Below are 24,759 nucleotides of genomic sequence, written 5' to 3'. Positions count from 1 at the left end.
CACATTCATCTCCTCTTTCATTCATTCATTCATTCATTCATTCAACAAACATTGCCCTGAGACTTAATATGTGTGGGGTGCGATCATGCATAAGATTCTACCCCTGCTCTCAATAACTCACCCACAGAAATTCTACCATCTTAAGAAACCTATTTTCTCTCTACATCTTCCCAGATAAAGCTTTCCAGGCTGGCCCAGCCCACATGGATCCTGTGACACTCACTTTTTTCTATTGTCTTGTATTCTGTCTTTTTTTGTTGTTATGGCTTATGGAGGTTCCCAGGCTAGGGGTCAAATCAGAGCTATAGCCGCTGGCCTACACCATAGCCACAGCAACACAGGATCCGAGCTTCATGTGTGACCTACACCATAGCTCATGGCAAATGCCGGATCCCTAACCCACTGAGAGAGGCCAGGGATCGAACCTGCCCTGCTAATGGAGGCTCGTCAGATTCATTTCCACTGAGCCACGACGGGAACGTTTGTCTTGTATTTTGAATTGTTTTATAAGTTGGTTTTATTTCCTCCAATAAAACTATAATATCCTTGAGAAGGGGGGCAGATCTTCCTATCATTGGACTCAGTGTCCCTCACCCACACCCAGGAGGCACACCACACTAATGATATCGATGGTCTTAGCCATTGCGACTAAATTCATATTGTCTGATATAACCTAGGATTTACCTCCTTGAAATTAATCCTTAGGCTTCGAAACGTACCATTGCCATCAAAGTTAATCCCTAAGGTGATTTTAACACTGTCATGAATTCTTGGGCAGCAGCTCTGACAATCATGTCACTCTCACCCTCACCCCTGGGTTCTCTCAAGCGGTGGATCAGGTCAATGGCCCGGCCAGTGGCACACGGAGACACAGTCTTGGTCTTCCCTACGCATCACCCTGCACTTTTTTTTTTTTGTCTTTTTGCCTTTTCTAGGGCCACTTCCGCGGCATATGGAGATTCCCAAGCTAGGGGTCTAATCAGACCAGTAGCCACCGGCCTACACCACAGCCACAGCAACTTGGGATCCGAGCCGCGTCTGCAACCTACACCACAGCTCAGGGCAACGCCAGATCCTTAACCCACCGAGCGAGGCCAGGGATCGAACCCGCAACCTCATGGTTCCTAGTCAGATTCGTTAACAACTTCGCCACGACGGGAACTCCCACCCTGCACTTCTGATCGGCTCCAGTCATCAGCAGCTCCCAAGCATTCCGGACTCGTCTGTGAACTAGTCACCTGAACAAAGAGCTCTAACCTTATATGGGGAAAGGGGAGGTGATGGATATGAGAAAGCTTTGGAGAGAATGTAGACATTCAGGCTACTGACACTCAGGGAAAACAAATTTACACATCAGCCTAAGCAGAGTGAATTCCTAAAGGAAATAAGTTGACATATACACATTTGCAGGTAGTATGTATACGTGTGTGTGTCCATGAGGATGCGGGTTTGATCCCTGGCCTTGCTCAGTGTGTTAAGGATCCGGCGTTGCCGTGAGCTGTGGTGTAGGTCGCAGACACGGCTCAGGGCCCACATTGCTGTGGCTGTGGCGTGGGCCAGGGGCTACAGCTCTGATCAGACCCCTAGCCTGGGAACCTCCATAAGCCACGGGTGCGGCCCTAAAAAGACCAAAAAAAAATTTTTTTTTAATTTTTAAAAAATTTTAAAAGATAAGTAATAAACCACTCTCACCTTCTTCAGTCATATACTTGATCAGTTCTTCCTTAGTAAGAAATCCATGTTTAGCTGGATCTAACACCTCAGGGGAAAGGAAAGACAGATTTGTATTTTTTGTTTGATGAATAAATTCTCCATGATGAATTTTTCATATAAATATAAATATGCATATAAAATATGGAGCTTACATACCTCGAAAGCTCGAAGAAGGATATCTTCTGGAATTGGCCTGTATCTAATTATGCAATAAAAAGAGCAAATACCACATTATTTAGCTCAGTCGCTACATAACAAATGATCACATTTTTTAAAAAGCTGCTAAGATACTAGGATAATATTTCCATCACTGAAATATTTTTTGGTTTCTAGATGATAAAGTTGAAAGTACTCCATACCCACAGGGAATACTTAGTTAAAAATCAGTGGCATGTTTGATATTATCTATTTGCTTTTTTCATCATTATGGAAATCACTCTACTTGGGAACCAAATTTCTACAGTAAACCAACTACGGTAAGCTAATGCTATGCTCTCTCTAGAAAAATAATTAGGGTTAATTCTTATCCATGATAATTTGAAACAGAAGGTAATAAGAATGCTGTTGATTTATGCTTTTTGTAGCTCATTTCTCCTTTAATTATACTTTACTAGTTAATACTGAAGTGGTGGATATTTTTGAGCACATATCAGAGATACAGAGAAATATTAGAAGGAAGCTCTCTTATGATAGGTACTGGGTGAGTACAATACACCAAGTGAAAAGGCCAAGTGCTGTGAAATTAATGCAGTTCTAATCATTACCTCACCTTAACAACTGCCCTGACTTTCTTACCTTCTTTCCAGCAGTACTTCAGTCATCACGGGAAGAAATTTTTCATATCGAATGTAGCCAGTGGGTTCTTCCTCCTCTACCTAAACATTCAAATAAAAAAGTAGGAAATCCCGTCGTGGCGCAGCAGAAATGAATCCGACTGGGAACCATGAGGCCGTGGGTTCGATCCCTGGCCTCGCTCAGTGGGTTAAGGATCTGGCATTGCCGTGAGCTGTAGTGTAGGTCACAGATACAGCTCAGATCTGGTGTTGCTGTGGCTGTGGTGTAGGCCGACAGCTACAGCTCTGATTCGACCCCTAGCCTGGGAACCTCCATATGCCCTGGGTGCGGCCCTAAAAGGACAAAAGACAAAAAAGAAAAAAGAAAATAGCCACTTACTGGAATTCCGGTTGTGGCTCAGCGGGTTAAGAACCTGACTAGTATCCATGAGAATGCGGGTTGGATCCCAGCCTCCCTCAGTGGGGGTTAAGGATCCCATTCAACCTGACAACGCCCATGTGCCAAGTGCCAGGGATCTGATCATGAGCATACTTGGGCATGGCCCCCATTCACAGAGTTTACATTCTGGTAGAGGAGATGCATATCCATCCAAAACCAAGAAAGCTGAGTGTCTAATATAAGTCCCTGCGAGCACCATGAGGTAAAGCGGCCTGGGTCTATTAGAGCACAGAATAAAGGAACCTTTCCTAGGCCAAGTCATCAGAAACAGCGTTCAGGAAGAAACCACATCTGAGTTGATTTACAAAGAAGGAGTAGAAGGTGATCAGACAAAGACAGCAGGGAAGCCACTCCCCGGTAGAGACACTAAGACCCCCGGTGATGCACTGGGGGCCGGGAGGCTGGAGCATAGCGAACAAGAAGGAGAATGCTTTCAGAAGAGGCTGAAGAGAGAAAGAGGGCCAGACCAGCAGGGCGTTACCACCCGTGAAAGTGACTTTGTTATCCTAAGACACTGTTACCCTAGGTCACTGAGATCACCCAGAGATGTGGCCCTGAAAGATCACATTGGGATCACCTTGGTTGTGGGTGAGGTGGCTCCTCAGTCCTCTCAGCAGATATGATAAGGACTTGGATTCGAGTGGTGGCCGTGGGGAGAAAAGCGGACGGTTTCAAGAAATATTTAAGAAGTAAAACACAGAGTTCCCACTGTGGCTCAGCAGCAAGGAACCTGATCAGTATCCATGAAATTGCGGGTTTGATCCCTGGCCTCGATCGCTAGGTTAAGGACCCGGCGTTGCCGTGAGCTGAGCTGTGGTGAGGTCACAGACACGGCTGGCTGCTGCAGCAGCTGCAGCTCTAATGTGACCCCCAGTTTGGGAACGTCCATATGCCACGTGTGTGTGCCTAAAAAAAAAAAAAACAAGAAGAAGTAAAACTAATAAAACCTGGTGCTGCATCTATTACAGGCAAGGAAAAGAAAAATGAGAAGTCGGGGACCACTTTCAGGATTCGGACTTGCACGAAGGGGATGGAGTGATGCTCTTCCCTGAGATAAGGGACACTGGGTAAGGCACCAGCTCAGGGGACCAGTCACTATCTCTAGGACCAAAGCACAGAGCAAACATTGTAACACTTCTGAAATAACTAGATGGTCTGTGGCACATCGTTATATCGCCACTAATTAAGAGAAGACTACCCCTAGGAAAGAATTTTGGGGACCCAGCTCTATTAGATGAGAATGAGAAAGACTCACGCCCTTAAGGTTCAGTTTTGATGGCGTGGCTGAACAATACACGATTGATTTTAACTTTCATGTCAGGCTATTTACGAGGAACTGTAAATTTTCCACTCCCTTTCAAAACGCCTATTAAAAGACTCATATATCCCAATTTAACAGTGGAGATTTCAAAAGATTTATTCTTTGAACAAAAAGTAAGAAATCTATAGGTGCTGCTAAGTGGAACACGATGTCACCAAATGACAACTATTTTTTAATGTTTATACTAGATTCTCACCTAGTATGAGTGTGGCATGCGGACTCCACTATCAGCAAAAAGTGTCATCCATCTAATGACAGAACGATGTGTTTCAGAAGTTCTGAGCCCATCAATACATCAGCAATTGATTTTAGCTGCCCCTAGACCCAAGGCAAGCATTTTTGCAAATTAACGTTCATCTGGCTTTGACGTGCTTGCGTAGCACTCTGTAACTCCCAACCCCACAAGCCTCTTAAAAATAAAACATCAGTCTCATGAGACTGCCGTTGGAGGGATACTTTCTCAATTAAAATGTTGAATTTCTCTTCTGATTAGTCCAGAAACTGACTCCAGAAGCTAGAGCAATGATTTGCTTCTTTCTCCCCACCTCCCAACAAACCACTGCAAGACAAGTAGTCATTGTCCTTGAAAGATCCAAACTCTTTATTTTATGCACCTCCTCGTCAATCTACACACTGTTTTTAGTTTTTCCAAAGGGAGTGCAACTCGATAGCACTCTCTCCTTCATGTGCGGAGTCACAAACACATCCAGGGTGCCTCATCACGCCAACCCCCGGCCCGCAGCGCCCACACAACTTCCATAAGCACTTGGTGCTCCGAACATGGGCCAAAACTCTGCAGATCGTGGTGGCCTGATAGCTCTGTGGGAGCCAAAACTGTACAAAAATAATAAGTGAAAGCAGCTCTTTGATGAATGAGGATAGCAGAAGAGGCACACACACTCCTTGACCTTTTTTTTTTTTTTTTAAGAGGGATCATAAACAGAGGCCTTGTGGTTAAAAACTATGAAGAAAAACATGTCAGTCCATCTTCAACTTGGGCTTATTGTGAAACTCTATGACTCAATACTGTCCTCTACAGGCCACAACTAATTCACTCTTTTGTACTAGGAGATGTATGAGCAATGGCATAAAAACAATACAATTAACGAAAAGACACATGTACTCCAATGCTCATTGCAGCACTATGTACAATAGCCAAGACATGGAAACAACCTAAATGTCCATCGGCGGAGGAGTGGATCAAGAAGAGGTGGTACATATACACAGTGGAACATGACTCAGCCATTAAAAGGAACGAAATACCGGCATTTTTAGCAACACGGGTGGACCTAGAAATTATGATGCTAAGTGAAGTCAGTCATACGATGAGACACCAGCATCAAATGCTTTCACTGACATGTGGAATCTGAAAAAAGGACAGACTGAACTTCTTTGCAGAACAGATGCTGACTCACAGACACTGAAAAACTTACGGTCTCCGGAGGAGACAGGTTGGGGGGCGGGGGGATGTGCTTGGGCTGTGGGATGGAAATCCTGTGAAACTGGATTTGTGATGATCATTATACAACTACAGATGTGATAAATTCATTGAGTAATAAAAAAATACAATTACATATTTCTAAATACAGCATTAATGAACTATATAATATATACAAGATATTTATACTACAAAAGTTTTCAAATATTTAAATTCACTTATTTCAGGCTAGTTTTTTTAAATTTTTTTTTTTAGGGCTGCACATACGGCATATGGAAGTTCCCAGGCTAAGGGTCAAGTTGGAGCTGCAGCTGCCGGCCTACACCACAGCCACAGCAACACAGGATCTGAGCCTCGTCTGTGACCTACACCATAGCTCACGGCCACGCTGCATCCTTAACCCACCGAGTGAGGTATTTCAAACTAGTTTTAGATTTACAGAAAAGTTGCAAAGACAGTACACAGTTCCCATCTACCCCTCCCCAGCTTCCTCTATTATTAAACCTTACAGCTATAGCTGGTTCATTGTCACTACTAATGAACCATTTTGATGCATTATTATTTACTAAACCTCAGGCTTTACTTAGATTCCATTGGCTTTTCTAAAAGGCACTTTAAAAATATGGCACATTTCTCCATCATCAAAAAGAAACAAGAGGACTGAACGGCAGAAGCTGATAGAATGTTGTGGATCAATATAATAAAAAATTTTTAAAAATAAGAGAAAGAAGAAGAGTAGGGCAGGATACCACTCCTGGCCATCTGGAAATGGGTGAGAAGAGAGGAGAATGAGATGTGGTTCTATTTTTTCTGGTGTAGGACAAACTAGTTAACTTTATGAAGCCATGAGTCAGAAAGGACAAAAACACTGCTTTCTAGAAATGTTATGCAATGATGACTCAGTGATTATTTAAACCCACATATATTAAAATGCCTGTAAGATTTAATAGAAAATATCAAATGATGAACTATTTTCATAGTGTATATATATATATATATATATATATATATATATATATACACATATATATACATACATATAGAGAGAAATGGAGTTATGGGTTGAGTTACACCCTCCCAAAATGCATATGTTGAAATCCTGACCGTTCAGTATCTCAGAACGTGACTTAGTTGAAGAGAAGGTATTTGCCGAGGTAATCAAGTTAAAATGAGATCATTAAGGTGGGCCTAATCCAATATAACTGGCATCCTTAAAGAAATAAGATTTGGAGCGTTCCCGTCGTGGTGCAGCAGAAGGGAATCCGACTAGGAACCATGAGGTTTTGGGTTCGATTCCAGGCCTCGCTCCGCGGGTGAAAGGATCCAGTGTTGCCGTGAGTTGTGGTGTAGGTCGCAGATGCAGCTCGGATCTGGCATTGCTGTGGCTGTGGGGTAGGCTGGCAGCTGTAGCTCCGATTAGCCCCCTAGCCTGAGAACTTCCACATGCCATAGGTGTGGCCCTAAAAAGCAAAAAAAAAAAAAAAAAAAGGAGAGAGAGGGAAAGAGAAATGTGGACACAGAGACAGAGACACATGTAAGTAGGGAGAACGTACTTGGGAACATGAAGATAAACCATCCACAAGCCAAGGAGAAAGACCTGGAACAGATCCTTCTCTCATGGCCAACAGAAGGAACCAACCCTGCCAACATCTGGATTCTATCCTTGAACTTCCAGAGCTGTGAGATAATAAATTTCTCTTGTTTAAGCCACTGTTGATGGTACAACAGCTCTAGCAAAATGTACATATGTATACATACATATATATACACACACACACTTCCATATACACATCCATATATGTATGTACATTCTAGATATGTGTGGCAACTTTTATTTATTTATTTACTTTTGTCTTTTTGTCTTTTCTAGGGCCGCTCCTGCGGCATATGGAGGTTCCCAGGCTAGGGGTCTAATTGGAGCTATAGCCACTGGCCTACGCCACAGTCACAGCAAGGCAGGATCTGAGCCATGTCTGCAACCAACACCACAGCTCATGGCAATGCCGGATCCTTAACTCACTGAGCAAGGCCAGGGATTGAACCCGCAACCTCATGGTTCCTAGTCGGATTCGTTAACCACTGTGCCACGACGGGAACTCCTGTGTGGCATATTTTGATCCATAGACTTTAAATCATTATCATAAAGCATAAGTCCCTATATTTATCAACTGGAGATTAGTGAAGCAAATACTCAAAATTGAGAACTGATTTTATAGAATTGAAACAGAGAAAATGATGCAGTTCAGACCTGCTTTCTCCAGGAAAAAAACTCAATTAACCAACTTATAAGGAAATAAATCCAAGAAAGAGTCCCTAACTCACAGTAGACATGTTTGGAAAGACTAGGAATTCCCGGCCATTTCTTCACTCACGGCAAAGTCACACAGGAACAACCACCTAACTTCTGTATGGTTAAGTTCTTGCAAGAAATTCGATAATGCCCTCTCATAGAAAACACCACAATACAGTTACCCTGTTAGGCCAAGCAGAATTTAAAATATTCTCATTAAGGAGAATGAAATAGCAACAACAACAAAAAATAAAATAAAATAAAATAAAATATTCTCATTAAAATTCATCCCCTAGCATCTGCGTTTGTAAAATACAGGGAGGACAGTAACATCCACTTTCCATGGCGGTAGGAAAGGTCACATGAGATATGACATAAAGGTGCTTCGTGGACCTTGAATTATTATAATTATCTTATTTTTATCAATAGCGTACACACTTATGATTCTTTTTTTTTTTTTTTTGGTCTTTTTAGGGCCGCACATCTGGCATAAGGAAGTTCCCAGGCTAGGGGAGGAATACACTACAGCCACAGCAACACAGGATCTGAGCCGTATCTGCAACCTACACCAAAGCTCATGGTACTGCCAGATCCTTAACCCACTGAGTCAGGAGTCCGGTCAGGGATGGAACCCACAACCTCATGGATACTCTCTGGGTTTGTTACCGATGAACTCCAAGTACTTTGGTTCTATATTGTGTAAGGACACCTGCTCCTAATAAAATCAACCTCTGGTTCGAAAACTTGGGACACATCCTCCTTGACCCCCACATGGACCTGTCGTTACAGAACTTTGAGCCCTGATCCCGCCTCCTGTCTGTAAAATGCCACGAGGAAGGGGGCGGGCATGAACTCAACTGCTCGGGCGTATCTACCCTCGCCCGGCCCCCTGCCTAGAAGATGGGCACGGAGATCGGCAGTGGCAATGCCTCCGCCTCTGCTGTTCCCCCACTTGCCTCTTTGGGCCCAGAGGAGAGGGAGGGGTGCGGACAGCCACCAGACACCTCCCTCCTCTACAAAGGACAAAAACAAAACAAAACAAACATTTTGGGTTACAAGCAAACAGGAAGGAGGCAAAGGAAGTAAAAAATCTAGTTTGTTTCATCTAAGAGAAAGGCGAGTGTGCTGAAAAGGAGGTCATGATTGGAAAGGAACCGTGGCAGCACCTATGAAAGCAAAAGAAAGAAAGCCTCTTGGCAGGAAGATCCCCCAGCTTAGCCTTCAAGTATTATTTATTTATAGCGAATTCATCTGTTTTTTTGGCTGCACCTGCGGCATGCAGAAGTTCCGGACCAGGGATCGAACGCGTCCGTGCCAGAGCATTGACAACACTGGGTCCTAAACCGGTAGGCTGCCAGGGAACTCAGACAGAGACTTCATCCTGACGGCATGCTAGCAGATGTTCGTCTCAGATACCCGGCTTCTCCTCCTCTAAGCCTCTAAGTCTAAGAACTGTGGTGGCACAGGCGACCTGAGGGAAGCACACTGCTTTCCTGCTACACAAAGGGGCCCCCTCCACAAGGCCAGCCCGGTGCCTTCACACAGTCCACAGCCTCTTTGCAGCCTCCTGCTCAATACACAGAAGTCTCAGTAAATGTCTAAATACTATGGGATTTTTTTTTTAAATCAATATTTAAGTCTCAAAGCATGAGGCATATAGTGTTTCTCACTCTGCTTTGGCAAAAGTCAATTTCCTTCCTCTACTTTGCATCTGAGGAAATTTGGGCACAGGGAGGTGACCTGCCCTTCTTGGTGCTCAGAATAAGTCAGGTGTTCTGATGGGATCACAGCCCAGAGTTCCTTCCCCCATTCCCACAGTGAAACCATCAGGCCATCTCTTTTCTTATCAAAGCATGTTTTATTTTAATACTGAACTCACTGAACGGGCGCAGTAAAACACAGTGAAAATTCACTTCTCCCCAGTGCCACACAATCAAGTCAATAAACTGAACTATTTCATGCTCCACAAAAGCCAGATAACACCAGGAGTTAAGATGGTTTATAAGCACCTACATTTCATCTAGTTCCAGGTCACCAAGTAAGATACACATATGAGTTTTGGTTTTTGTTTTAGTTTTTTTTTTTTTAACTACTTAGCATAAAAAATATCTCGGCCATGAGATATTTCAAGTCAGACTTGAATAGCACATATACAAATTTTTTTTTTTTCCAGCCACGCCTGTGGCATGTGGAAGTTCCCTGGCCAGAGATCCAACTCTCACCAGAGCAGTGACAACACCCCGTCCTTAACCAGCTGAGCCATCACAGGAGTCCCTGCACTCCTTTGACATAAATCATGTTTCAAACCCAAAATAAATACAATTTAGAAAATATCTACTTTCGATAGAAGAAAATAATAGCAAAAATTCATTGGTATTTGCCAATTATATGATCTTTACAAATGAAAAATCTTAAGGCCACCTGCTTTAGAAAAAGTTTTGACTCCAAACATTTCAGAGGCTGTCGTGCAAAAACTGGGATATGTGATCCTTTGGGTTGGAAATCCCTTTCTTATTACTGGAAGTATCAAAAAGGTCTGAGTCATCTTTTGGCTGGACTAGCAGAGACTGTAAGAAACAACAGGTGACTAAACCATGTAATCGATAAGGTCCCTTCCAACTGTGAGTTGCTACAATTTGAAGAGATGCAGGATGCAGTGGCTGTGAAGCCATTAACTTCCCTGTTACCCTCTGGGTGTGGAGTGGGTAAGGGGCTCCAGCTATGCTAATTGTTTCTGACTCTTTGGTGGGTGTCAGTTTCTCTCCACCCGGGCCCTGGATGTCTGTCCTCACCCCCAGTACAGCCCTCTCCAATTTGACAGAGGCAGTAGGGCGGAAGCAACTGTCCCCACCAAGGTACGCTTCTACCCATTTATATCAAAAGCAATTATTTAAAGTTGTGTTGCAATAAGATTGGAGGAAAAGCTCTAACCCGGGTTGAGATTTGGTAAAGTTTTGGTCGGCACAATAACTATCTGAACACTGTATACACCTTATTAGGTGCACCGGTATAGTTAAAATCATGGGAGTTCCCACTGTGGCTCAGCAGAGTAAGAACCCGACATAGTGTCAGTGAGGATGCAGGTTGGATCCCTGGCCTCCCTCAGTGGCTTAAGGATCTGGCTTGCAGTAAGCTGTGGTGTAGGTCGCCACAGATGAGGCTGGGATCCGGCATTGCTGTGGTTGTGGTGTAGGCTGGCAGCTGTAGCTCTGATTCGACCCCTAGCCTGGGAACTTCCATATGTCACACCTGCGACCCTTAAAAAAAAAAAAAAAAAAATTTCTGACATGTTAATTTAAAAAATATCACTATTTCTACATTTATGTATTTTTACATTTTATGTAACAATTTTATTCAAACTCTTAGTGTATCTTCAACAAGACTTCCTGTGTCTAAGAGTTTGACTATTTTAGATACCTCTTGCAAGTAAAATCATGAAATATTTGTCTTTTTTCTGACTAGCATTTTCACATGGCATAATATTGTCCAGTTTCATCCATGCTGTAGTATATGACATTTCTTAAATGTTAGTGTTTTGGGAGTTCCTGTCGTGGCTCAGTGGAAACAAATCTGCCTAGTATCCATGAGGACTCAGGTTCCATCCCTGGCTTCGCTCAGTGGATTAAGGATCCAGTGTTGCTGTGAGCTGCAGTGTGGGTCACAGTTGCAGCTCAGATCCTGCGTTGCTGTGGCTGTAGTGTAGGCCGGCAGCTGCAGCTCCAGTTAGACCCTTAGCCTGAACTTCCATATGCTGTGGGTATGGCCCTAAAAAGACAAAAAAAAAAAAAATTAAACGCACGTGTATTCAAATTTTTGATGTTCACAATTGTTACGATGTTCAAAACTATTTCGAGTCAAGTTAGGGTGGGGCTTCCAAAGAAGTTTTCTTGTGCCTTTGTATCCTTGCTCAAAAACTATTTGCTGAATGGATGATTACAACAGTTTTAAAATACGTTAAACTTAAAATACGTTAAACTTGGAATTTCTACAAACTCGGAATTACTGTAAACTTGGAATTTCTGAGCACATGAATCAGACCTATTATAAAACTCTTCACTCAAGCAGCACTTTGTAAATCTGAATTTCCCTATTTGCTACTATTCTGATACCTGGTCTTACAAGTAGAGTCTAATGACTGTGTTAAAACTGTGTGAAGTCTCAGAGGCAGGAGAGAAAGTGCAAGAAAAGCAAAGACAAATAACATTCTGTATTCCCACCAGCAATGCGTTTGAGTTCTAACTTGCCAGCATTAAACATTTTCAGACTTTCAAACTTTAGCCATTCCAGTGGATGTTGTAGTGGTACCTTATTGTTATTATTTTTTCCGTCCTTTGTCTTTTTAGGGCCACACCTGCGGCACATGGAGGTTCCCAGGCCAGGGGTGGAATCGGGACTGCAGCTGCTGGCCCACACCACAGCCACAGCAACGCCAGACCTGAGCCGCGTCTGTGACCTGCACCACAGCTCACGGCAACGCCAGATCCGTAACCCACTGAGCAAGACCAGGGATGGAACCTTCGTCCTCATGGACATGGGTCAGATTCGTTTCCACTGAGCCACGACGGGAACTCCTGTAGTGGCTCCTTATTATCCCCAATGACCAGAGCTAATCATCATCTCTTATTTGCTGATTAGCCACTTACACATTTTCTTCTATAAAATGTCTATTCAGATCTTTACCTATTTTTAAAATTAGGTTGACTGCTTTCTTTATATTAGTTGAAACAGACATTCATGTATTCTGGACACACGATCAGATAAATTATTTTTCAAATACCCCCCACATCTGTGACTTGTATTTGTTTTTAGCTCTGTCGTTTGATGAGCAAAGTTTTTTTTTTTTTTTAAGATTTCTAATACTGATCAAATTAATCACTGTTTTTCCTTTATGGTTCATGCTTTATTGTGTCTTAATTAAGAAATCTTTGGCTAACCCTAGAAGTTATTACAGCTTGAGCTCTCATGTTCACTTCTGTGATCCATTTCCAATTAAGTTTGGGGTATGGCGTGAAAGAGCGCCGAAGTTTGTTACCTTTTGATTCAGACACCCGTTTGTGCCAACACTACTTATTGAAATGCTTGTCCGTTTTTCATTGCATCACCTTGACACCTTTGTCAAAGATAGAAGGGTGGTGTTATTTCTGGATTCTCTAGTCTGCTCCACTGATCCACACGTGCACAAGTGTACACAGTGTCACACTGGGCACGATACCACAAACTACGTGTACAAATATCACACAAGCCCGATTGCTGTACCTTCAGAGTAAATCTTGCTAGTGTAAGTCCAACTTTGCCCTTTCTTGCCAAAATTATTTTGGTGGCTCTAGGTCCTTTGCTTTTCCATCAAATGCAAGATTGATTGATTCCATGCAAGAATCAGCTTGTAAATTGCTTCAAAAAAGTTTGCTATGATTTGGTCGAAAAGGTGCATCTGTTGACCAATCTGAGAAGAACTGCCACCTTTACAATATTGAGCTCTCCAATTCACAAGCATGTATTGTGTGCATTAGTGCAACAGTGGTGAGCAGAGCTGCCTTCCACAAACGTGTATCCATCTGTTGATTTAGACATTAATTTCCCTTTACAGTGTTTGCTGACTTTATCACCTTTCATTAAATGTATTCATTATATATCTTTTTATGCTATTGTAAATGGAACTGTTTACTTCATTTCATTTTTCTGATTGTTAATTTCTAGTTCCTAGAAATACAATTAATTTTGTATGCTGACTTCGTAGCTTGCGACCTGGATAAATTCACATAATTAGTTCTAATGGCTTTTTGGTGAATTTTTCAGTATTTTCTAAATGAACAATCATAGTGTTTGAAATAAAGCGTTTCACTTCTTCTTTTCCAAACCATGTATCTTTTGTTATTGTTTCTTGCCTTGTTGCACTAGCTAAGACTTTCAAGCACAATGATGAATAGGAGTGATGAACATAGGCATTCCTGATTTTAGGCGGAAAGCACGAGCTTTCGCCACTGAGTACGATGTTAGCCTTAGGCTTTTTAAAGATGCCCTTAGCCAGGTTAAGAGGATTCCTTTTATTCTTAGTTTGCTGGGTACTTTAATTTTTGATGGGTGTTGAATTTTTTCAATGCTTTTTTTGTATTTATGGAAATGATCATATAGTTTATCTACTTTGTTCTGTTAATGTTGTAAATTACATTAATTGGTGTTAAGCCAACTTTAAATTCCTCGGACACACCCGACTTGCTCATGATGTGTTAGCCTTTTCAACATACTGTTGAAATTGACCTGGTAAAATTTTATTTGGGGTTTTTTGCATCTGTGTTAATAAGGTCCACAGTTTTCTTGTAATATGATTGGTTTTGGTATCTTCAAAAAATGAGTTGGAAAGTGTTCTTTCCTATTATATCTTCAAAAAGATTTTTGGATAGAACTGGCACTACTTCCTCCATAAATGTTTGAGAGAATTCACCAGTGAAGTCATCAGAATCTCTGGTTTTCTTTGCAGGAAAATTTTTCACTGTAAGTTTCATTTTGGTAATTGATATATAGGGCTATTCAAATTCTCCGGTTTTTCTTAGGTCAGTTTTGGCAATTTGTGTCTCTCAGGGAGTTTGTCCATTTTATCTAGGTTGCCAGATGTATTGGCATAAAGTTTTTTATAATATTTCCTATTATCCTTTTAAAATGTCTAGAGGAGGAGTTCTCTTGTGGCGCAGCGGGATAAGGCGTTATTACTGCTGCAGTTTGGGTCACTGCTTGTGGCATGTGTTCAACCCCTGGCCCAGCCACAAGCACTGTCAACAACAACAACAAAAGTCTGAAATAATAATAATAATCCTTCCTTAAATCTTTTTTTTTTTTTTTTTGCTTTTTAGGGCCACACCCGCAGCATATGGAGGTTCCCAGGCTAGGGGTCTAATAGGAGCTGCAGCTGCCAGCCTCCACCACAGCCACAGCAGCTCTTCAGATTGGAGGGGCGACTGTGACCTACACCACCTAGATGTTTAGCATTATGTAGGTTTGATTTTCTAAAAGTATTTGATACATACAAATATCTGTGTGCTTTTTTTCCTCTCAATTATTTGGAAAACTTCAAAAAGGGGAGTCATACACAAAGCTTTCTAAGCATATTGCTAGATTTAATCTGAATAAACTGCGTTGTGTACAAGTACAGGAAAGCATTTAGTGAGTTTAGACAGCTCAGCAATCCCTATGGGTCTATAACTGTTCTGAATATCTGTAATTTTCACAACTTGCGTCAATGCACCAAAGACAAGGGCAAAGACAGAGTGAACGCTGGGAACTGAACATCTCCCGTGGCCAACTGCCCAAACCAGGGGGGGCATTTTGGTAGAGAGCCACCTACAGAGCAAGCAAACCCAAAGATGCACTGAGTGCCCAGCCAGTAACAGCTGGTTCCTCACAGTTATTCAATTTAATCCTCATACAAACACTACGATATTGGCGCAATTCCATTTGCACATGTGGAACCAGGTCTTGAAAGATTAAGTGGCTCTGCAAAGGCCACATGACTAAAAGCGGTAGTTAGGGAATTGGAATCTAGATCTCTGGACATTAGACGTAGTTATTTCTTCTACCTTCACCAAGAAATCTACAGGTCAGGAGTTGGCAAACTTTTTCTGTAAAGGGCCAGACAGCAAATCTTTTAAGCATATGCATAAGACCGTATGCAAATCATATGGTCTCTTAACTGCTCTTATGGTGAGTAAACAGCCATAGACAATGAGACGTATATGAGTCCAGCTGTGTTCCCATCAAACTTCATTTACAAAAATGGGTGGAGGATTAGATTTAGCCCGGGGTTGTAGGGGTCGTAGTTTGCCAATCCCTGCTACAGCTTAAAGATACCCGCAAATCACGAAGGCATTAGGCTCTATGGTTTCCCCTTTTCTGACTTTCAGAGGCCTTTTTTCACTACTGTTCCATTTACTCTACTCGATTACATGCAATAATTATGATTTCACTCTAGGTTCATCTTCCAGTTTCTATCACTTACACGGTGCCAACTTTCCTTTCCCTAATAAATTCTAAATGTGTTCATTAACACTTTAAGGGAGTGATCAACACCTTGTTATAAATTGTGAGGACCAGTGCAGAAAAATAAGATTTTTTTCCCTCTACTCAGTAAAAACAGCTTTACTAGATCCTAAAATGGAAAAACAATTTCCTGCTTTATTGCATATTTTTAAATGCTAATGGAAAATTGGTACTGCTTTTTAGTTACCAAAATGCTAAGGTGGAGCAACAGTCATCTTTCTAACTTTCCACCTGCTTTAGGATTCAAAGCATGTCTTCTTGCATTCTGTCATTTTTCTTGGAAGCAGAGTCTGAAGTAGGTATTATTAGGAAGACACTGATTCTCACAGAGTCACATTCCCTCTCTCCTGTGTAACGCTAAACAAGCAAGCACAGGGCTGGGTGCAAGGAATAAGGACATAAATAAAAACACACCTCCTTGCCTTTCTCCTTATCCTCTGTGTTGACCCCTGGCCTCCACCAAAAGCCACATATCTAGATAAGCAGTTCTGAAAAGGTTCTTCTCCTGGTGGTAGCTTATTCCCCCTCAAGCCTCTGCCTTGTTGAACTGAAAGCTGTACTTGAAATTAGATCAGACACTTTTCTGGAAAACCCAACACAGCATGAAGCTCTCTGGCCTTGGGCTGCTCATCACTGCCTTACAGAATAAGTCCTTCCAGCAACACATCTACACTGTTACAAATAATCTTTTTCCTTTTTAGGGCCACACCTGTGGCATATGGAAGTTCCCAGGCTAGGGGTCGAATCGGAGCTGCGGCTGCCGACCTACACCACAGCCACAGCAACGCGGGATCCAGGCCACATCTGCGACCTACACCGCAGCTCACAGAAATGCCAGATCCTTAACCCAGAGTGAGGCCGGGGATTGAACCCACATCCTCATGGATACTAGTTGGGTTCTTAACTGCTAAGCCGCAACAGGAACTCCTTTTTTTTTTTTTTTTCTTTTGGCCATGCCCACAGCATGCCAAAGTCCCTGGGCCAGGGATCAAACCTGCACCACACCAATACCAAAAAACAAACAACCCCATCAAAAAATGGGCAGAAGATCTAAACAGACAATTCTCCAAAGAAGACATACAGATGGCCAAAAGACACATGAAAAGATGTTCAGCATCACTCATCACTAGAGAAATGCAAATCAAAACCATGATGAGGTACCACCTTACACCAGCCAGAACGGCCATCATCAAAACGTCTACAAACAGTAAGTGCTGGAGAGGGTGTGCAGAAAAAGGAACCCTATGACACTGTTGGTGGGATTGTAAATTGGTGCAACCACTGTGGAAAGCAGTATGGAGATGCCTCAGAAAACTAAACATAGAACTACCACTGGATCCAGAAATCCCATGCCTGGGCATCTATCCAGAGAAAACCATGACTCGCAAAGACACATGTACTCTGAGGTTCACTGCAGCACTCTTTGCAATAGCCAAGACATGTCCATCGACAGAGGATTGGATCAAGAAGATGTGGTACATATACACAGTGGAATATGACTCAGCCATTATAAGGAATGAAATACCAGCATTTCTAGCAACATGGATGGACCTAGAAATTATCATGCTAAGTGAAGTCAGCCATACAATGAGACACCAACATCAAATGCTTTCACTGACATGTGGAATCTGAAAAAAGGACACGATGAAGTTCTTTGCAGAACAGATACTGACTCACAGACTTCGGAAAACTTACAGTTTCCAAAGGAGACAGTTTGAGGGGTGGGGGGGGACGCACTGGGGGTATGGGATGGAAATCCTATAAAATTGGATTGTGATGATCATTGTACAATTATAAATGTAATAAATTCATTGAGTAATAAAAAAATTATAATAAGATGATTCCCAAAAAACCCTGCACCACAGCAGTGGCCCGAGCCACAGCAGTGACGACACTGGGGCCTTAACCTCCTAAGCCACCAGGGAACTCCCCAATAATCATTTTTAAAATTCAATCTCAAGTTCGTTATTATGCTTACTGCTGGTTCTGAAAGTTAGTTTTATTTCCCCAAATAAATTCTGTACAGTCTCTATTGTTCTTATTCTTTTTGAATGACATTATTTACTATATTGCCTTCATCTGTCAATATTCTTTCCACATATAGTAAGTTCCCTGTGTCTGCTGATCTTTCTTCAACTAATGATAAAGAGTGTAAGATCTAAAGAGAGGTCCTTCCTTGATCCTTGGTATTACTTGCTCATAGCCATTTCCTTCAGATCTGATAAGAATTCTTGCATATCTTGCTGATTTGCTCATTTGCATATAGCCATCCTAATGCCTTCACTGAGCAGATGCAGTTGTTTAGGGCCTTTTTTGCTTCAGGTAAGGATTTTTTATTTTAATCACAAGAAGCCAGAGTCTCCCAAAGAGGCTGCTGGATGAAACTTCCTTAGCATTACTCACCTCTGCAATCAGATCATGGAGCTCTCCTTCACTAGGGCAGCATCCTAAAGACCTGATAATTGTCCCAATCTCTCTGGGGGAGAAAGAAAAAAAAAAAAGTAGTCAAGAGTTTTAGAACAGAAACTCTGGGAGTTCCCGTCGTGGCGCAGTGGTTAACAAATCTGACTAGGAACCATGAGGTTGCGGGTTCGGTCCCTGCCCTTGCTCAGTGGGTTAACGATCCGGCGTTGCCGTGAGCTGTGGTGTAGGTTGCAGACGCGGCTCGGATCCCGCGTTGCTGTGGCTCTGGCGTAGGCCGGTGGCTACAGCTCCGATTCGACCCCTAGCCTGGGAACCTCCATATGCCGCGGGAGCGGCCCAAGAAATAGCTAAAAAAAAAAAAGAAAGAACAGAAACTCTGAAAAGGCAAGTGCTATATTTCTCTAGATTATTTCAGAGCAGGTGTAGCACAGCAAACAAAGCCACTCGGTAAATACTGCCTCCGGAGGAGGGAAGATCCTTTCTGGGGAAAGGAAAAGGCAGACGAGTGAACCCAGGAGAGAAGAAAGAAGTGTTTGTGTTGACTGGCAAGTGCCTGAGCCAAAATCAAAACATTTTAGAAAAGGAAAAGAGGAGTTCCCATTGTGGCTCAGTGGGTAAGAACCTGGCTAGTATCCATGAGGAAGTGGGTTTGTTCCATGGCCCTGCTCAGTGGTTTAAGGATCTGGCATGGCTGTGGCTGTGGGATAGGCCGGCAGCTACAGCTCTGATTAGACCCCTAGCCTGAGAACTTAGATATGCCACAGGTGCAATCCTTAAAAAAGTAAAAAAAAAAAAAAAAAGAATCCAATTACAGTGGCTCTGGTCACTGTGGAGGTGCAGGTTCGATCCCAAGCAGTGGGTTAAAGTATCCAGTGTTGCCAGAGCTGTGGTATAGCTCGAAGCTGTGGCTGGGATTTCATCCCTGGCCCAGGAACGTACATATGCCATGGGTATGGCCATTAAAAAAAAAAAAAAAAAAAGCCCGGGGGGGGGGGGGGGAGGTGGCGGCGGTGGAAGGAAGGGAAAGTAAAAAAATAGAGAAAGAAATGTCAGCCCCTTAGTAAGGGTCAAATATGAGTCATCAAAATGTAAAGCACAGAAAAAGACTGACATTGTTTTAACAAAAAAGAAATGTGTAAATTTTAAATATGTCCAGATATTTTTGAGTATGAAGGAAATTGCCATTAAAAGATTGTAAAATTGGGTAGGAAATATAGTAGGCACTCAATAAATGTTTCTGAATGAATTAAAAAAAAAAAAAGTAAAGCACAACTGTTGGCAGAGTAGCCTCTCAATTCACATGAGTTATGCTCCCCCTCCGCCACAGTAATGTAATTAAATTCAGCAAAAAACCCTAAGAAAAGTATAAACGGTATTCAGTACTCCCTGGATACTGAGACAGGGAATTTATAGCAGATTATTAACTATTTCCACTTAACATGATTACCAATGAGTGATCTTTTGAATGTTAATTTCACAAACATTCACTTAACTACAACATTGAACTGTGCCATTCTGGCGAATATTGGTGGCATTATATTTCCTTCCTACTTTACTGCGAAAACATTTTTAAATGAGAATTTTTAAGTTCTTCACTTAAAAGCCTTCAGGGTGAGCATCAACTTAAGAGAGAAACCTCAAGTCAGTATCCGTGGACGACAGGATTCTTAAATGTTCCCTGACCGCTCTGAAGGCCAGCGAAACGTGTAACGTCTTCCTGTCAGCTCAATGTCACATCTCCCTGAGCACCGTGGTCTCCACGCTTCTGTGCTGCTCTGCCCGTCCACATCCCTCACTGAGGCAGGATCTGAACGGGATGCTCTTACGACAAACTAAAAACACTTTATGAAATTACACCTCCTCTCAAGAAGCCCCCAAAGATGGCTTCTTGAAACTGGCTAGCATCAAAGCGGTAATGTGGTACCGTAACGGCACATTGCATACGTTAGCAGTTAAAGAGGAGGGGACGATGGAGTTCCCGTTGTGGCGCAGTGATTAACGAATCCGACTAGGAACCATGAGGCCTTGCTTAGCGGGTTAAGGATCCGGCGTTGCCGTGAGCTGTGGTGTAGTTCTCAGATGCGGCTCGGATCCCGTGTTGCTGTGGCTATGGTGTAGGCCGGTGCTACAGCTCCAATTGGACCCCTAGCCTGGGAATCTCCGTATGCCATGGGAGCAGCCCTAGAAAAGGCAATAAGACAAAAAAAAAAGAGTAGGGGACAAAAAATACATTTGCTAAGTATTCAGATTTCTCCCCTCTAACCTTCCAGTCCTTCTGTCACACGAATCAGAGAACTGCTTCAACTCCAGACACGGAAAGACAAGAATAAGGACTGCCTGAATGCAGAAGCAAAGGGAGGGAAGGAAAGGATGAGAGAGCTTGGACGCTCCTGCAGGTGAGACACCTCGGGGAGCAGAGATGGGGAAAAAGAGAACTCCAGGCCCGCGCCGTGTAAGGCAGTAGCCACGCCTCCATTGACCTCTGGAGCGCTGGAAATGGGACCAGCCCAGATGGAAATGGGCTCTGAGTGAAAAACAGACATGGATCTCAAAAACTTAATAACTTAATAATTTCAAAATCGATTACATGTGGAAATCATAATATTTTAGACATACTGGTTTAAATAAAACATACTGTTAAAATTAATTTTTCTTTTCTTTTTAGGGCCACATGTGCGGCACATGGAGGGTCCCAGGCTAGGGGTCAAATCAGAGCTGCAGCAGCCGGCCTGCACCACAGCCACAGCAACACCAGATCTGAGCCTCGTCTGCGACCTAAGCCACAACGCCGGATCCTTAACCCACTGAGCAAGGCCAGGGATTGAATCCATGTCCTCGTGGATACTAGTCGAGTTCTTAACCCGTCTGAGGAACAGTGCAAATGCCTTCTTTTCCTTTTTTTTATATGGCTACTACAAAATTTTAAGTTATATATGTAATACTCCTTTTGAAGAGTATTTTTCTAGGGAGCAGCTGTCATCATGGTTCAGACTTTGTGAAGGCAGGTACATAAAGAGAAACTAAGAATTACTCGTGCAGGGTTGGCAACGCAGTCAAGCCCCCCCTCCCCCCGCCCGGTGCCACTCTCAGAAACTCTAAGCCATATTTAACTGAAGTCCTTTGTCACTGACACAAGAGTCTCATGTTCTCTGCCAACACACATGAAACAGTAGCAGGCTAACCCCCTAGCTGGTGGGTAGGGTAAAGTCGGGGTACAGGCTAGCCATGTACAAGGATGGAAAGCACAGGAGAAAACCCAGCTGGAGACACAGGTCTGGTACCCAAGCCACAGGAGCAGAAGAGCTCCTTTGAGCAGGGCATCTCGGCTGGAGAGACGATGCCCCTGGAAGAGCTCAGGCGCCCGTGCTGAAGCAGTGGTCCAAGGCCCAGGATGCTGGGGAGACCCAGAGAAGGGGAGCCGGGCGTAGGCGGAGACTTGGGAGAGGCTTGTGTCCCGGAAGCTACGTGGGAAGACTGAGTCATGCGTGGCATCGAATGCTGCTGAGAGGTCAAGCAAAGCGAGCTCTGAGCAACGACTGGGTTTAGTCAAGAAGAAGAACAGCTGTAGTTTCAGACCTAGGAGGTTTCAGGTGAAGGAGGGGGAGGAATTCCGTTATACTGGGTGCCGGTGGAGGGATCCACGAGGGGGAGCGGAAGAAGGGACGTCAACGAGGATTTTTTTTTTTTTTTTTAATATAAGACCAGAAAGATGTGAGTCCATTTTAATACTAATGGGAATGGGCCGCTGCCAACGAGAAGGCTGAAGAGGGCACTGTCCCCTGAGCAGGTGGGCTTCCGGAGGAGGCAGGAAGGGCTGGGCCAGGCGCTCTGTGCTATGTCCCCCCAGCCATCCGATCTGAGGCCCTGCCACCTGCAATCTGCCACCTTTCAGGGGTGGCTCCACGCTCCACGTCCCCTTAACGGACCCGTCACCCCTTCCTCCCTTCCGAGCGCATCCAGCCAGACTGCCTCACTGCTTTGGCAGAGCACAGCACGCAAAGCCTAACGAAGTCTTCTAAGCATCGAGCAGCTTCTCTCTCTCTAGTCCTGAAACTCAGAGGCCTGTGATGAAGAACAAGGCAAAGACCCTTTGGCAGATGAGTCCACGGTGGCCTAAAGAACAGGACAAAAACTCAAGAGCTCGCCTGCACGCTAATGACAGGGCTGCCAGCTCCCCCACCGGCGCCTGTGGAAAGCTCATCTCTCTTCCTCTGGGCCCTGGGCTCTGGACGCTGTGCTCGGGATCCCCGTGGCTGAGCTGGACACAGAGAAAGGGGATGCTGTCCCCGTCTTCAGGCCTGGACAGCGCCGCAGCACAATGGTTTTCCTTGCCCTTGTTTTTCCTCAGGACAGCAGCAGCCTTGGGGTCCTGGGGCAACCTGAGAGAGGACAAGAAGGAGCCACCCAAACTGCCAAGGCTGAACTTTCCCTGGTCTGGGCATGTGGGGAGATAGAATCTGACTGGATTTAGACAAATAAAGAAATGGGACACAGGAGTTCCCGTTGTGGCTCAGCAGCAATAAATCTGACTAGTATCCATGAGGACGCAGGTTCGATCCCTGGCCTCACTTGGTGGGTTAAGGATCTGGCGTTGCCATGAGCTGTGGTGTAGGCTGGCAGCTGCAGCTCCGATTCCACCCCTAGCCTGGGAACATCCATATGCCACATGCACAGCCCTAAAAAGCTGAAAGAGAAAGAAAGAAAGATAGATGTGTCCCATTTAAATAAATAAATAAATAAATATTAAAAAAAAAAAAAGATGGGACACATCTTGTAACCTCCAGCCTGTTGTGCACTTCATCTCTGTAACCCTCCTTTGGGGCCTGGGAGTGGCTGATGAGACGTTCCCTCGGCGCAGTCCAGGCAACGTCCTCTGCTGAGAGGGGTGGGGAGGCAGAGAGGCCACTTCACCGTTCCTGGGCTCCTTCCCCCCACGCCCCCCCACCACCCTGCCTCCCCAGGCAGCCCTACTTCCAGATGCGAGCCCTGCACTGGCGCTCACGTTCTAAACCCCGAGCTTTACCTGCTCTCCCGGACACTGCCTGCCTGCCCCTCCAGAACCCTCTCCATTCTTCTCCGGCTCCATCTCCCCGAGGGCCTGACCTCTGCTGCTGCCCTGGCTCCCCTGCCCCCTGGCTTCCTGTGGCAGTTGCTCAACACAAGGCAGATGGCTGCAGTTTTCTGTTGCTGAGTCACAAACCGCCCAAAAGGTAGGGGCTTAAACAACCATAGGTTCTTATTTTTCACAATTTGGTGGGTTGGCTGGATGGTTTCTGCCCTGGGCTCCCTCGAGCTGTGTTTAGTCCTTAATTCGTCTACACATATGGTTGCTCAACATTCTCCAGTCACCCAGGTTCTAGAAGACAGTCAGACTGCCATTATCATCGTCCTGGATTCTGGGCCCCTTAACCTTCCATCCTGCCTGCGCTATTGATCCATAACCCCGAGCATCTCTAGTTTTCTCTTTCCTGTTCCTGCAAAGCTGGAAAAAATAATTAACCCAAAAAGCCATAGCCCACTACAAATTCACGCCATCCAGCATCAAGGTCCTGGATGTTGCCTGGAAATCCTTTCTTTCACCTCCTGTTGGTTCCCTAGCAAATTCCTCCCCAAACGGCTATTCTGAATCCTCTCTTGCCTCAAGCTCCAAAGCACTGACCCCCTGAATCTCAGCAGAAAACCCTGTCACCTAGGTCCCTGACCAAATGAGAACTGCTGAGCTTGGCAGCATCACTGACCCCCCCCCCCCCCCACCCCCGACCACCCGCTTTGTCAGCTCAAGCACATGTAAACCACCAACATGGACCTCTCCTAGTTCTCCGGGGACAGTGCCCCTCCTGGCTCGCAGACGACCGCCTTCTTTCCGGGCCCTCACGTGGTGGGGGGAGAGCAGGTTCCAGGTTCCCTCTCCTGCTAGGGCCCTAATCCCATCATAGGGGCTCCCCTCTCAGGCCCTCATCTAAACGTCATCACTTCCCAAAGGTCCCACCTCTAAACACCATCACACTGGGCTTAGGGCCTCAGCATAGGAACCTGAGAAGGACTCGAACACCAGTCCGTGACACCGCCTTTGCAGGCTCTCCCCTCTCACCGCGGAACAAGTATGGACATATGTCCCTGATGCTCTCGACTCTGGGGAAATAAAAAGCGGCCTTCTCAATAAAGCTAACCAATTTTTGTGTTTCTTCTAGTCTTGCTTCTTCTTTTTAACACACCTGCCTCTCTCTCTCTCAGCATCTTCTTTATTAGTTTTTATCAGTTGCTCCTCTTTTGTAAAAAAAGGAGCCGTAAAGAAGTTTGGAAAGAAAG

At 44.1% G+C, this 24,759-nt stretch overlaps 1 protein-coding gene across 6 annotated transcripts in view; it reads right to left on the bottom strand.

The window, feature by feature from the left end:
- Positions 1–24,759, bottom strand: part of EFCAB2 (EF-hand calcium binding domain 2) — a 95,195-nt gene that overhangs the window by 3,202 nt on the left and 67,234 nt on the right. For 3 of the 6 annotated variants that reach the window (XM_047755265.1, XM_047755264.1, XM_047755267.1), the window contains 4 exons: positions 18,430–18,502; positions 2,509–2,588; positions 1,870–1,912; positions 1,693–1,759 (listed from right to left, as the gene is read on the bottom strand). In XM_047755265.1, the coding sequence (XP_047611221.1) occupies positions 1,693–1,759; positions 1,870–1,912; positions 2,509–2,588; positions 18,430–18,502 (263 nt within the window). Of the gene's footprint in view, positions 1–1,687; positions 1,760–1,869; positions 1,913–2,508; positions 2,589–18,429; positions 18,503–23,473; positions 23,554–24,759 lie in introns of those variants that run through there. The other 3 variants (XM_047755268.1, XM_047755266.1, XM_047755269.1) reach the window with 3 other exon arrangements.

This window comes from Phacochoerus africanus, chromosome 12 (genome assembly GCF_016906955.1).
Source record: "Phacochoerus africanus isolate WHEZ1 chromosome 12, ROS_Pafr_v1, whole genome shotgun sequence".
NCBI classification, from domain to species: Eukaryota; Metazoa; Chordata; class Mammalia; order Artiodactyla; family Suidae; genus Phacochoerus; species Phacochoerus africanus.
This window is presented reverse-complemented; position numbering and strand designations above follow the sequence as displayed.